This window comes from Chiloscyllium punctatum, chromosome 13, assembly GCF_047496795.1.
Source record: "Chiloscyllium punctatum isolate Juve2018m chromosome 13, sChiPun1.3, whole genome shotgun sequence".
Lineage (NCBI taxonomy): Eukaryota > Metazoa > Chordata > Chondrichthyes > Orectolobiformes > Hemiscylliidae > Chiloscyllium > Chiloscyllium punctatum.
In genome coordinates, this window is record NC_092751.1 from 90,138,274 (window position 1) to 90,152,722 (window position 14,449).

Consider the following 14,449-nt stretch of genomic DNA (forward strand, 5'->3'; position numbering starts at 1 on the left):
TGCCTCGAAAACTAGCTGTCCAACCAACTGAGCTAACCAACCTCCCAGCTTCCCACAGTATACTTAACACTGCCTTCTTCACCTGGTCTGTATGAACGAGGAGTTAAAACTGGTTCTCCTATTGAAACCTGTCTGGAATTGGTGTCTGTGTTGCTGTTAGTTTGAAACATTTCTATGTAGGATTTCCTATCTTCACTTTCCCAGTTGGAAATGTCAATTTTAGTGCCAGTTTTCAATTTTTTTTTAATATTCAGAAGCTTTAAAGGGCCAGCTTTTCAAGGCAGCACCTGTCATATAATGGGCATTGTGGATTGGTACCCACTCGAGACCATTAACTTCAGTGCACACACTGTGAAGGTGGAAACTCTCTCTCTGTTACCTCAAGTTATGAGTTTTTGCTATTGGGCTGTTAATTATGGAGGATCACATTTCTTAATTCTATAAAAAGGGACAAGCACAAAGTATTTAAACAAATAATTCATGTGACAAATTTACAATATTCGTCAACTAGCATAGGTGGACATTTTGGTTGGTATAGACCAGGTTGGTCCAAAGGGCCAGCCTTCGTGCTGTAGGACTGTCTATGACTCTGTCTGGAAGTAAGTCTTGAAAATCTATTATTTTTTTTGTTTCAAATAGTTGGGAAAATTTGAATTTGGCATTTAGTTTAAGAAGATGGACAGTTTTGCTTATGGAACTCTCTCCTCGACAATTCCAAATAATCACTCCTAATCCTGAAAAAAATTTGACAAACCACAATCTGAATATAAAATCAAACTATAATAGATTAAGACTAGAGAAAACTACAGGACTGGTATTGCCCTACCAAAGATGTTGTCTGATGTGTACAAACTAATTAAGTCCAATATGACTGCACACAAACTGACATTTAGAATTAGAATTGAGTTTATTGTCAAGTGTATTCAAGTACAAAAATATAGGAGTGCGGTGAAAAGTGACATTTAGAATTAGAATTAGAATTAAGTTTTATTGTCATGTGTACAAAAGTAGAGTACACTGAAACGTGTACAATGTCACGAAACATTGCGCTATCTTAGGTACTAAAATAGATTAGGTCCAAAGATAGAGAAATAAAAAACAACGCTAACAGTTCTACATTACAGTTCTTGTTTGCTTGTTTTGTAAGTTCATGATGAGCTGCGGTTTCTATTCTTTCAGTAGCCATGCTTGACAAAAGAATGCACACTTGAATATCTGTAGTTAAGATGCATCTTTTGCTTTAATACCTTCAATGATTCCGAAATGTGTAATTGGCTTTGCTTGCTTTCTTTCAGATCATGCTGCATTTGTGCAGCCAGGTCTCTGCTGTAGAGGCAATGGTGCAAAGCAATGACCTCAGGTGTCTGATTTTAGCAGTGGCCTCCCAGTGGGACCAGTGCAACTCATCCTGGAGAACATATACAGGTCATGTGCTGAAGGCCATCTCAAAAACACCAACTAAAAATATTGTCAGATATTTACACGGTGCGTGCACACTTTTATTTATGACTATTATGACTATAATACATATATTTCTAGGAATTGTTTTACAAATAAAACTTGTGTTTTATTTATGTTTCCTCTTGCATAAAAAGTGACTATAAGTGGAGTCCCAATTTCTGATGAATGTCTCATCGAAGTTTGATTTGTTCAGAAAGTCAAAATATATTAGCGATTCTATTGTCTTTCCTTACCGATGTTTATTTTTTACTTCATGAGGTATGGGCATCACTGGGAAGGCAAATGTTTGTTGCTCATCCCTAGCTGTCCTTGGTGTTTGTCTCGCTGGGCCATTTTAGAGAGAGTCAACCATGTTGCAGTGGGCCTGGAATCACATGTAGGCAAGACCAAATAAGGAACCAGACTTCCCTCCCCAAAGGATGTAATTGAATCAGTTGGGTTTCTACAACAATCATTCGTAGTTTTGTGGACACTGTTACTGAGACTCTATTCTATATTTACTATTTGAATTTACTGTCCACCAGCTACTGTGATGAGATTTGAATCCTCATCCATGGAGTGTTGGCTTGGATTGTTATGATAGTTGGAGATGCAGGTCCCTTTAGGGATAAAGCAGGAGATTTTCAGTCAACCTGTTCAGTGATAGATCAGATGGGAGTTAAACCCCAGCCTCTTGGCTGAGAGGCAGGGACACTACTACTGTGTCACCTGAAACCGTAGAGTAGAGCAGGATGTTAATCGATAGCAGGTGATGTTCAGCGGAGCCTGTTCCAACGACCCTGTAGCTGGGTAGTAAAGATTCTGAGCACGTTGATCGGAAAATATCTGGTGTTGGCCCTTTCTCTGAGCTAGGTGGCCTGAGTTCAAGTCCAATCTCCTCCACAGATATGTAATAACATCTATGAATAATCGATTACAAGATATGAGGGGTGGGTTTGTCCCCTTCCCACTCCATTTTAATTTAGGTTCCCCTCCTCCCATCTTTCTTTACACTCCCCTCTTTGTTATTGTTCCTCTGCCCGTGGTGGGCCATGTTTGTGAATTGTTCTTTGAATAAGCAGCATGATATGGTGGTGACTTTACAGGAAAAATAATAAGCTGAGGTCCACCTGCAACTTAACCTTTCCTCCATTCCCTGCCCTTCCCTTTTGTTATAGTTTCATTACTTCGGGTGAAGAGAGCGTGTAATTTGTTAATTTAAATTTGAGTGACTTGGGTGAATTGGCGGTTCCTAAGGAAAAAAAAATACTTTGACCTCTAAAGGCACCCGTGTTTCTTAGTCAGACACACTCTGCTTGATTGGTGAAGCTTAAGTTGACTCAGACCTAAAGTGATCTGAGAAACTCCTGGAAGCATGGAGCAGAACATTTTGTACTTTCAGGGCAATGTGAAAACAGCGCTCTATAAACTAGTTTCTGATTTAGAAACCAGTATCATGCCTAGGTAGCTCTGGGGCAAATCAAAAAAATATAAAATACACAAAAAAACTGATGAAACACAATGCTATGCGTGTGTGAGATTTCTAGATTCTGGATCGGTGCACAGGGATTAAATGGCAAATTTATGGTCTGTATCTCCAGCCTTTTGTAGCATTGGAAGAAGCTGCTTTAGTAGCTGGGATCAGTGCTTGGGATGTTCTGGTCCATGCGAGATTCATATCTGGTTCAAAAAGGCAAGCAACCACACAGCACAGAAACAGACCCTTCGGTCCAACCAGTCCATGCCGAGCATAATCCCAAACTAAACTAGTCCCACCTGCCTGCACTTGGCCCATATCCCTCCAAACCTTTCCTATTCATGAACTTATCCAAATGTTTTTTAAATGTTGTAACTGTACCCACATCCACCACTTAAAAGAACCCCTAAAGTGTGGAAACAGGCCATTCAGCCCATCAAGTCTCACTGACCCTCCGAACAACATCTCACCCAGACTCAACCCTCAACCCAGTCTCTGTAACCCTGCATATCCCATGGCTAACTACCTGACCTGCACATTTCTGGACGCTCCAGGCAATTTAGCATAACCAATCCACTTAACCTGCACATCTTTGGACTGTGGGAGGAGACCAGAGCACCTGGAGGAAACCCACACAGACATGGGGAAACTGAGCAAGCTCCACGCAGACAGTTTCTTAAGGCTGGAATCTAATCTGGGTCCCTGGTGCTGTGAGGCAGCGGTGCTAACCACTGAACCACCGCGCTGCCCTTCCTCTGGCAGTTCATTCCACTCTAACCAGTCACTCAGCTGTTTAGTGTCTGCTTTACCAGTCTCATTGGCCATGGTTGACCTGGATTTTATTTCTTTTTGCCAGTCCCTTTCCATAAACTCTGATATCTTCACTAACAAAAATCTATCAATCCCAGTCTGAAAACCTCCAGTGATTGTATATCTGAAAATGATGATCTTAACTGATATTGTTACTCAATATGTCAGATCCCAGACTGCAATTTGGATTAGTAGATCAGTTTTAACAAGATTTCTCTCACTGAAACATAAAAATGCAATGTTACAGAGCTAAAAAAAAAGGTGGGGTTCCCCCCTCCAACACCATTTTAATTTAATCTCCTCCATCTTTCCCTTTTGTTATTCATGAACTTGGTGGGCAGTGTGTGTAATAGGTTAATATAATTAGTGACCAAGTGACGTGTTTGTGGTTTCATCTTTTAAAAGAAGTTTTAGAAAGAGTTGGGGTTTGTCCCCAGTGAGAGTGTTGGATTCTGGATAAGTGAAGGATCCAAGAGAGAAAGGTGAAACTGCTCCTTGTGTTGAACTATAGTTAAAGAGTGAAACAGTTGTAAATCTTTGCTGTATGTAGGTATCTGTCTGTCAAACACAATGTCACTGGGCCAATCCTCTCCCCATGCCTGCACCTCTCATGGGACTTAGCTTTGATGTCAATTATCGAACAGCAGATCACCACCAGCCTCTGACTCTTTTTCTATGGATACAGAGAAAAAAGGAATAGGAGGAGGCCATTCAGCCCTTTGAGTCTACTCCACTATTCATGGCTGATCATCCAATCTGTACCAAGTTCCTGCTTTGGTCCCCGTCCCCTTTGATCCCTTTAGCCCTCAGATTAATATCTGGAACCTTCTTGAAAGCATCCAATGTTTCGTCCTCATCCACTTTCTGTGCAGAGAATTCCACAGCTTCAACATTGAGGCAAGAACTTTCTCCTCACGTCTAATGGCTTATCCTGTATCCCTGGTTCTGGACTCCTTGGTCATCAAGAACATTCTTCCTGCGTTTCTCCTGTCTAGTCCTAATACCATTATACATCAAGCATATTCAGAGTTGAGAATGTCTGTTGAATTATATCGAGCGTGCAGCCAAGAGAAGCCCTTCAGCCAAATGCATCCGTGTCAGGGGTTATACTCCACATGAACCACCTCCCACCTTTCTCCTCCTAACTCTGTCAGCATAGTGTTTGCTCCCACCCTGCTTACATTTGCTGAGCTTCATCTTAAGTGCATCTGTGAATTTTGCTTCGATACCTCTCATGGGAGCGAGTTCCGTATTTTAAGTGCTCTTTGCACAATGATGTTTCTTCTAAATGTTCTGTCAGAATTACAAATGATTGCCTTTTATCTGAGGCCCCCAGCTTTGTTCTAGCAATCCTGTTGACTCGTGTGATTTAAGGATGTGGAGGTGCTGGTGTTGGACTGGGATGGACAAAGTCAGAATTCATACGACACCAGGTTATAGTCCAACAGGTTTATCTCAAATCACAGACTTTCGGAGCTCCTTCGTTAGGTGAAGGGCTAACGCTTTGAAAACTTGTGATTTCAAATAAACCTGTTGGACTCTAACCTGGTGCTGTGTTTTGTGATTGAGCAAGTGAGAAATAAAGAAAAGGAGTCATTGGTGAGGGTGAATTTGAGTGAGAGAATTCAATGTCAAATCTAGTACAAAGAGAGAAATAAAGGGAGAGAGTGGATTAAAAGACAGTAAAGTAAGATGGCAAAAACATATGTGACATTTTTAAACTCTCCAATAACGATTCACCACTTGTAGAAAGGAGACTTGATACCATAAAATGTTAGTTTTCTGGACTGGAGAGATTGGCAGTCAATCACTGATAATTGCTGTTTCGTGAAAAGGGTACGCCAAGCCAAACTTAATTTTCTGCTGTGGGTTTGATGGGTAATTCGTGTACAAGTTGTTACAAATAAGTTAAATGTTAAAGGTGAGATATCTTGGTGCAAACCAACCAGTGGATTGTTGTCAAGTGAACAACTGGATGGGTGGTATCAGTTTTTAAAAAAATAATTCCTGGGATAAAAGCATCGTTGTTAGGCCAGCATTTGCTGCCCATCCCTAATTGCCCAGAGGCAGTTAAGAGTCAACCACCTTGCTGTGGGTCTGGAGTCCTAAGTAGGCCACACCAGGTAAGGATGGCCATTTCCTTCTCTAAAGGACATTAGAGAACCAGGTGGGATTTTCCGACAACTGACAGTTTCTCAATTCCAGATTTTTATTGAATTCGAAATCCATCCTTTGCCAGGCTGGGATTTGAATCCAGGTGCCCAAAATATCAGTTGGGTCTGTGGATCAATAGTCCAGTGATGAATCATCCTGATGAAGGTCTTATGCCTGAAACATCGACTCTCCTGCTCCTCGGATGCTGCCTGACCTGCTGTGTTTTTCCAGTGCCACACTTTTCGACTCTGATCTCTCGCATCTGCAGTCCTCACTTTCCAAAGAATCGTTAGTGAATTAAACATTGCATCCTTTGCTGATGTATAACTTCTATGTGTTACATGTGGCATGAAAAGCTAATAGATTTGTATTTTATACAGACAGTGAATGTATAAAGAAGTGCATTCAGAATTTGTCTGCAATGGCAGACAAGTCATCGGTGTACGAGGCAGCTCAAGCAGCAGTCCATGTGCTTTGCTTTGTGGAAGACTCTTATCAAGTTTCTCCAGATTTATTCGCTGATTTTGAAAGTGCTGATGGTTATCAACTATTAACCAACCTGCTCCTTGGGTAAGTATATCTACCCAATCTATGATGACCAACTTGGGAGGGGTGAGCTGATTCACATTTCTGTGCTGACCTCAACAAGATTTAAGTTTAAAAGGGCAGTGATCCTGCCAGTTATATGGCTGAATATGACTCTGCATCCAAAACAAGTCAGCCATACTGCTCAAGGTAACCATTATAAACACTAGTGCATTGCAAAAATAAAGCTTCCTCAACCAGGCACAAAACTATTCAGTTGTGTTGTGGACCAGACCAAACCCCCTCAAAATATTAAGATAATCTAGACCCTAACTTTAAAAAAAAACTGAAAGAACTGCAGACGCTACAAATCAGAAACAAAAACAGAAATTGTTGGAAAAACTCAGCAGAGAAATCAAAGTCAATGTGTAAGCTCCTCAGCGATTTCTCTTCACAGGTGCTGCCAGATCTGCTGAGCTTTTCCAGCAACTTCTATTTTAGACTCTAACTTTTTCTTGTTTTAAAGGTGAACGTAAGGCATTGTGTTCCAGATGCAATTCGATTGGTCAAACTACTGGATTTAAAACAACACACACTTTATTTATTCATTTATAGTTAAAATACAACAAAAGAAAGAAGGAATTGGAATAACTCAACTGAATTGGAAATCATAACAGAATAATAGATATAGTAACTATTACTAATCAATTGTTCCATTCTATAAACACACCCTTGGCAAAAGACAAGTTCAGAAAACAGATTGTCTTGCATGCAACTCCAGCAGCCCGGGAGGGAAAAAGCATCAAGAAAAATTCAGAGAGTGTAGCAGTTAGGAGAGATTTACTGCAGCTTCTAACCCTGCTGCTGCTATAAACTGAAACCTAAAACTCTTGGTTCTGTGAGACCTTGATCCACCCATTCAGGCTGCTTCTATTGTTCCAACTTTTTGAAAAAAATCCAAAGCTTCAACAGCTGTTTACTGTATTGGCTCTGTTAGACTGTTCATCATTTCTACCTTAGAACCTCTCCTTAAAAAAAAATGAACAAAATACACTTCTTAAAGCCACAGTATCATTAAATTGCCCTTCATGTGAAATTTTCACGCCCCTCCATCCAAACCTTTAAAATAATTAAAACTCTACGGAGAGTTATCTGAAAAGAACTTTAGCCAACTAACAGTTAAATTCTGAGATACAGATCGTTAAAAAGCCAGTCTGTGGTGGAAGTGACTTATCAAATACATTGTATTAGTTTTGAGTTTCACTTTGGATCAGTTAGGCTAACTGAATTCTCTTTTTCTAGAGACAGCAATGTACTTTCAGACTCATAATTAAGAACTCTCCATTTGTGTCAATCATGCCTTCTGTAGAGTTTTCAATGGTCAAACTTACTGAGGGGTTTCAGACAAAGGAATAGAGAGAAAAGGTGTTTTGCAACTGTAGTAGCTCCCTCTGTTTGTTTGTATTCAAAACCCCAATAAAAATCTCTCACCAGCCGATTAGATCTTTGTATTTTGTTTCAAGATGATCAATTCTGATTTGAACTTTACTCCCTCATTAGGTGCGATAAGGAACTGGAGAAACAAGAAGAAAAATCCATGGAAGAACTCGTAGCTTTTTTGAGTTCCCTCACCATCTATGGTCAGAAACAATTGAAGGTCACACCTTGTATTGCAGGTTCTCAGTTCCCAAACTTTAAGTTTCAGCAGCTGTCAGAGTCAGGTAAATCTCTCTGTACTTTTGCCAAATAACTCCACTTTTATGACCCTAATATTTAATTTGTAATTCCGCTGCTCTCTATGCACTGTTTCCGCTAGATGCTCTTTAGAAGTTCAATTGCGTTCTATCTATATCAGTAATAACTTGTGGAGACTCCAGCTTTCTAATAAAGGTCTGCATTCTGTATGGGGAAGGATGTAACCACTCTGAGCTGCCAGTGAATAATAATGCAAAATGTGACTGATGAGAGAAATGTAAACTCTTCCAAGTGCAAACTGTTAACAAATAAGTTGTCCCCGTCATAAAGGCTAGTGACCAGCTTGTGAGGGAATTGCCTTTTCAACAAAACAAAACTGGAGAATTTAGGTCTTCCTTTGCTTGCCCCCATTAATGAGATTGAAAGAACATGGTGCATTTTGGTGTGGGGGGATGGGGGTGGGGGGGGGGGCAGTGTTGGTCATTGGGGTTTATGTTCAACCCCTCTGCCCAGTCTAAATAGGGCTTGGAAATGTTTAAAGTCATCTGCACTGGCACAACAGTTTGTGTAAACCCTATTGTATAACGGTGTGGAGTGACTTTACGGTGATGTCAGTGAGCTGCTCTTCAGTGGGCATAAATAGCACAGTGTGGGCGTGATTAAGGCAAGGAGGAGAGGAGAGGGTAAAACAGTTATAGGCTGAAGTGTGCAGTCTAGCTATATGAATGTTAGTAACATGTAGAAAAACATGCGAGTAGACCAATTAGTGCAGTTGAGTTTATGGAATTGTCTTTCAATAATGTAACATCAGAATGATCTCTGATCACCCTGTATTGTGGTATTTAATCACAACATGTAATGAACAGTGTTACAAAGACACCAAAGCTTGAGGTTCTTCGGTTTGCTTTCTCCTAGACCAGTCTGTTTTGAACCCAATCTCTTGGACAAAATTCACACAACACAAGATGCCTGCTCCTACCTGTTATCATTCAGTGTCCACCCACACTGAAACTGGCCAGGACTCCAAATGCAGGCCGTTGAGAGCCTAACTTGCAACTTAAAGTCACAGTCCAATTACACTCATGACCTTGCCCAAGCATTTTAATTTCTTAATCTACCAGGATCGAATCCCGACAAGCCAGTCTTGGGATGGGCAGAAGCAGCCAAGACAGCTGTGGGAAAAGTGATTGTGTGGAATTCCTGTGGGCCAGGAGTAGCCCTCCTGCTCCTTCCTTGTTTCATGAGGATAAGCTGGCAAACCCTTGCCCCAAGGTGCAACTCCAATCGTGACTGGCAATAGAGTCATACAGCACGGAAACAGACTCTACGGTCCAACCAGTCCATGCCGACCATATTCCCACACCAAACTAGTCCCACCTACCTATGCTTGGCCCATACCCTCCAAACCATTCCTATGCATATAAAAATGTCTTTTAAACATTGTAACTGTACTCACTTGAACCACTTCCTCTGGCAGTTCATTCCACACACTAACCACTCCGTGTCTTAAAAAAAAAGTTGTCCCTCATGTTATTTTTAAATCTTCCTCCTCTCACCTAGTTTTGATCTCCCCCACCACAGGGAAAAGACACCCCAGTGAAGAAAAATCCCAGCCTATTAAGCCTATCTTTATAACTCTAACTTTCCATTTCCAGCAACATCCTGATAAATCTTTTTTTGAACCCTCTCCAATTTAATAATATCCTTCCTATAACAGGGTGACCAGAATTTGACACAAAAGTGGCCTCACCAACATCTTGTACAACCTCAACATGACGTCCCAACTCCTGGACTCAGAAGTCTGAGCAATGAAGGCAAGCATGCTAAGTGGCACCTGAACCACCCTGTATACCTGTAACACAAATATCAGAGAATTATGTACCTGAACGCCTAGATCTCTCTGTTCTACAGCACAATCTAGGCCCCTACTATTAATTGTATTTTCCTCCCAGCTCACACTCAATTTGCCATTTTCTGTTTCTGCGAACCCTTATTGGTGAACTGATATGTGATGCCGTTCTAATTCTGGCCAGCTTTGAGGTGGAATTCTTGTCAGAATCCTTTTATGAGGCTTGGGAATCCAATACCTGCTGGGAGGAGCAACAATGGTTTGTCAGCTTTGACCCTGTTGGTTTATAGATCCCCATTCTCTGTCCCTCACTTTTTTCCCCAAATTACAATCCGCTCCATGGTTTAGAAACATGGGGCTGAACCTTACTTCTCTTTTTTTTGGCTAAATGTAAGTTGCATTGAGTATTTTTTTGGAGGATTTCTTTTAGCCACGAGGCTTAACAAGTTTTTCATCATATTTTACTATACCCATCCAGCCTGTCCCTATGCCATCCCTCTTGCCTGATTCTAGCACCATCTAGCCATGTGTAGTACCCAGAACAAATGACCACTCACTGGAATAAACCAGCATTCCTTGCACTGGTGCCATCTTCGAAAGACCATTGTGTAGCTGGGCAAGCACTCTCAGTCCAGAGGTGCCCTGCACGGTTTTGTGATGTTTACCTCCGACATGGTAGATGGGGAAATTGTTGCCCTGCTTTGAAGGCAGGGACATGGATGTCCAGCTGGACAGGATGGTACACAGGCTGGGTGTCCTCTTCCCTCAGGATACAAAATGGAGGCATTGGCGCCAAATGATGCCACCAGGCCAGTGCAGTCTCAGCTACCTTGGAGGAAGTCAATGTCCTTCTTTGCTCTGCCAATTTGAGTGCCACGGGGTTCTTTCCAATACCTTATTTGCTCCATCTCTGCGACTTTACTCACCTCTCAACAAGGCTCAACCACTCTCGTTATGACCAGCAACATCTTCCCTCAAACACTGTCATCCAGCCCAACTCCTAACACCACTAAACCTACCTGCCCTCTGTGCTGCCTATTCACTCGCTCAGGACACCACTTGCACCAAAGGTAAAAGCTTTGCCACCCACTCTCATCTCCCATAATACTTGCCTTACTCTTTTTTCAGAACCCAGAACAGGCAGAAACAGTCTGCCTGGGTGTTGGGCAACCCAACATTCAGCTCCTCACCCCTTAACTGAAGATCATCCTGACTGTGACTGTGCCGACTGGCTGAGTGACCATGGTCAAACCCCTGGACTGGTATTGGAGGCTGCCCTTGCTTAACAGTAATAGGACTCTTCCCCCAGACCAAAGGCTGTGCCCTTTGACTTGACTGAGGCCTGCTGACCACCACGAGGAACTTCCTGGATTTACTTCTGTGCTAAATGGGCAAAGCAAGATGAAAGTATTCAAACCTCGTATCTCTAGATGGTGGGATAGAGTGAAAAAAGGCAACGCAAGGCAGGGATGCAGTGAGAATCCATTTAGGCTCAGAGTGGGTAGGCATGATGACAGTCAGTGAAGGCTGTGGGGATTCCAGTTTCTGAGATGGGTGCATGTCCCTGTGCACACAGTGTCCTTTATCCAGCATTACAACGACAGTTGCTATTGCAGCATTGAAGTACCAAAATGTCCTCTTCAGTGGCTCAGAGTTATGCCATGAGGCTGGCACTTGAATGCCAAAGCCCATGAATGTAGGGTGCCCATGGAACATGTCATGAGATGTTGGTACCTGGTGGTCCAACATGGAATTCTTTGGACCAAAGGGTGAGCTAAATTTACCATGAATCCATTCTGGTTTTCTTGTTGAGAATTTTTTTACATGGAGATAATTTGGCATGTTTGGTGAAATAGGAAACAGAATATTAGTGAGCAGAGTTGTGATGTTAGTCAGTCATTCAACAAGCAATAATCCCTGTTAATTGCTACCGGAGAGGACGATTCTCTACAACACATTTCACTGTATTTTGGAACAGGACCCAGTAAGATCCCTCCCTGATTTCTGAACATCTGTTTTAAGCATTGAATGATAAGCGCGTCCCCAATGTAAAAGAGGAAATAAGCTAGTCAGGAATAGACCTTGCAACCTCTTGTGGAAAAACTTGTTTTTCTGATTTTCATTGCTATCATTCAAAAACATTTCCCCAATGTTAGTAAAAAAATTCTCAGTCCCCACCACCTCCCAGCCACAGAAAACATGCCTTGAATCGTTTTGGAAATTACCTAACCTTGTGTACTTGGGTTGTACTTCTGCTTTCATGTCGAACTGTGTCCCAGGTATCTCTTTGTAAAATACAAGAGGTGAATGTTATGACTGAATCTTCCAGATCTTCATGTAATGGTATGGTGGGCTATTGCTGTAGCATTGATGAACGGTTCAAAGTCTATCCCACTTGTGGTCATAGAGTCTGGCTATCTGTGGTCATTTTGTGATAGGTTTGAAAAACCTGGGTTTTCTGTGGCTGGGAGGTGGTGGGGACTGAGAATTTTTTTACTAACATTGCTATCATTCAAAAACATTTCCCCAATGAAAAGCAGAAAAACAAGTTTTTCCATAAGAGATTGCAAGGTCTGTTCCTGACTAGCTTATTTCCTCTTTTACGTTGGGCATGCGCTTATCATTCAATGCTTAAAACAGATATTCAGAAATCAGGGAGGGATCTTACTGGGTCCTGAGCAATGAAGGCTATTGGGAGGTTTGTGGCAGAATTGTCAGAGAAACCCATGCCAACTGTTGCTCCTTTTACACATTTGCTACCTTTGCGATGACAGCCAGATTATTCTACCTCTGTCTATTTGGCTATCGTTTCAAAGTATCTTTGGCTTGCCATAGATCTGTTTCAATCAGGCAGGCTGAGTGAATAGGCTATGTCATGGCAGATAGAATGTAATGTGCATAAGCATGAAGTTCACTATACTTTCTCAGGAGGTGGCCACTCAGCCCGTTGTGGTGGCTAGCCATTCATTTTGATCATGACTGATCATCTACCTCAATGCCACCTACCCAGACTATCTCCATATCCCTTGATGTCACTAGTCTCCAGAAATGCATTGACTGAACATAATAATTGAACTTCCCCAGCCTTCTGGGTAGAGCAATGCAAAGATTCACCAGCCTTTGTGTGAAGAGATTCCTCTTTATTCTGCCCCTCATCCTGAGGTGTACCCTCTGATTTTAGACTCACCACTCGGGGAACATCCTATCTATGTGGGGAGGTGATGGCCGAATGGTGTTATCAATGGACTGTTAACGCAGAGACCCAAGTAATGTTCCAGCAACCTGCGTTCGAATCCCACCATGGCAGATGAATATCTGGGATCTCATTCTTTCCTCAAAAATTCGAGGAAATTCAAACTTGGTCTCCTCATCCTGGGATTAATCTGGGAAACCTGCATTGCACTCCCTCTGTGTAACATTATAAATATGGGAACCAAAACCATGCACAATACTTCAGGTGCAGTCTTGCCTAGGCTCCAGCTCCATCAAGGTGTCTTTACTTCTGTACTCAAATCTCCTTACATTGAACGTTAATATATAATTTAACTTGCTAATTGCTTACTAACGTTTAGTGACTGGCGACCAAGGATATCCAGGTCTCTTTGGGTGTCAGCAGTTCCCAACATCTCACCATTTAAGAAATAGTCTGTCTTTCTGTTTTCTTTGAACTTCATGTTTATCCACATTGCTTTCTATCTGCCATGCCACCTTGTATCCTGCTCACAATGTCTCAATTCCCAGACAGTTCTGTCAGCAGCAAATTTGGAATGATCATAATTGCTCCATGCAAAGAAATCATTGCTGCAGATTGCAAACAGTTGTGAACCGAGCACTGACACTTGTAGCTCCAGACTAGTAACTGCCTGCCACCCTGAATGAATGTGTTTATATTTGCATTCTGCTTTTCTGTTAACCAATTCTCGTTCCAGTTTTGTCACTGTATTGGGGGTGGGGGGGGGGGGATATTATTAAACTGGAGAGGGTTCAGAACAGATTTACCAGGATGTTGCTAGGAGTGGAGGGTTAGAGCTATAAGGAGAGGCTGGATAGGCTGGGACCTTTTTCACTGGAGCATATAGGAAGTTGAACTTCTAGAGGTCTGTTAAAAAGGGTATGGGTAAGGTAAATGGTAGGTGTCTTTTCCCTTTGGGTGGTGTTTTTTTGAAGACTAGGGGGCATATTATTAAGCTGAAAGGAGAAAGATTTAAAAAGACATGAGGGGCAACTTTTTTTACAAAGGGTGGTTTGTGTGTGGAATGAACTTCCAGAGGATGTGGTGAATGTCTGTACAGTTACAACATTTAAAAGACATTTAGATACGTACATGAATAAGAAATGTTTGGAAGAATGTGGCCCAAATGTAAGCAGGTAGGATTAGTTTAGTTTAGGATTGTGGACTGGTTGGACCGAAGAGTCTGTGCCATGTGACTTTACGACATTTCCCCCCCCAATTGCATCCCCTCTAATTTAATTTACCAATCTTTGTGGATGTAAGATTG

At 41.8% G+C, this 14,449-nt stretch overlaps 1 protein-coding gene across 1 annotated transcript in view; it reads left to right on the plus strand.

The window, feature by feature from the left end:
• wdfy4 (WDFY family member 4) overlaps positions 1 to 14,449 on the plus strand; it is a 312,072-nt gene that overhangs the window by 21,083 nt on the left and 276,540 nt on the right. The window contains exons 7-9 of the mRNA XM_072583190.1: positions 1,296 to 1,485; positions 6,262 to 6,451; positions 7,967 to 8,127. Coding sequence (XP_072439291.1) covers positions 1,296 to 1,485; positions 6,262 to 6,451; positions 7,967 to 8,127 — 541 coding nt within the window. The remainder of the gene's footprint in view (positions 1 to 1,295; positions 1,486 to 6,261; positions 6,452 to 7,966; positions 8,128 to 14,449) is intronic.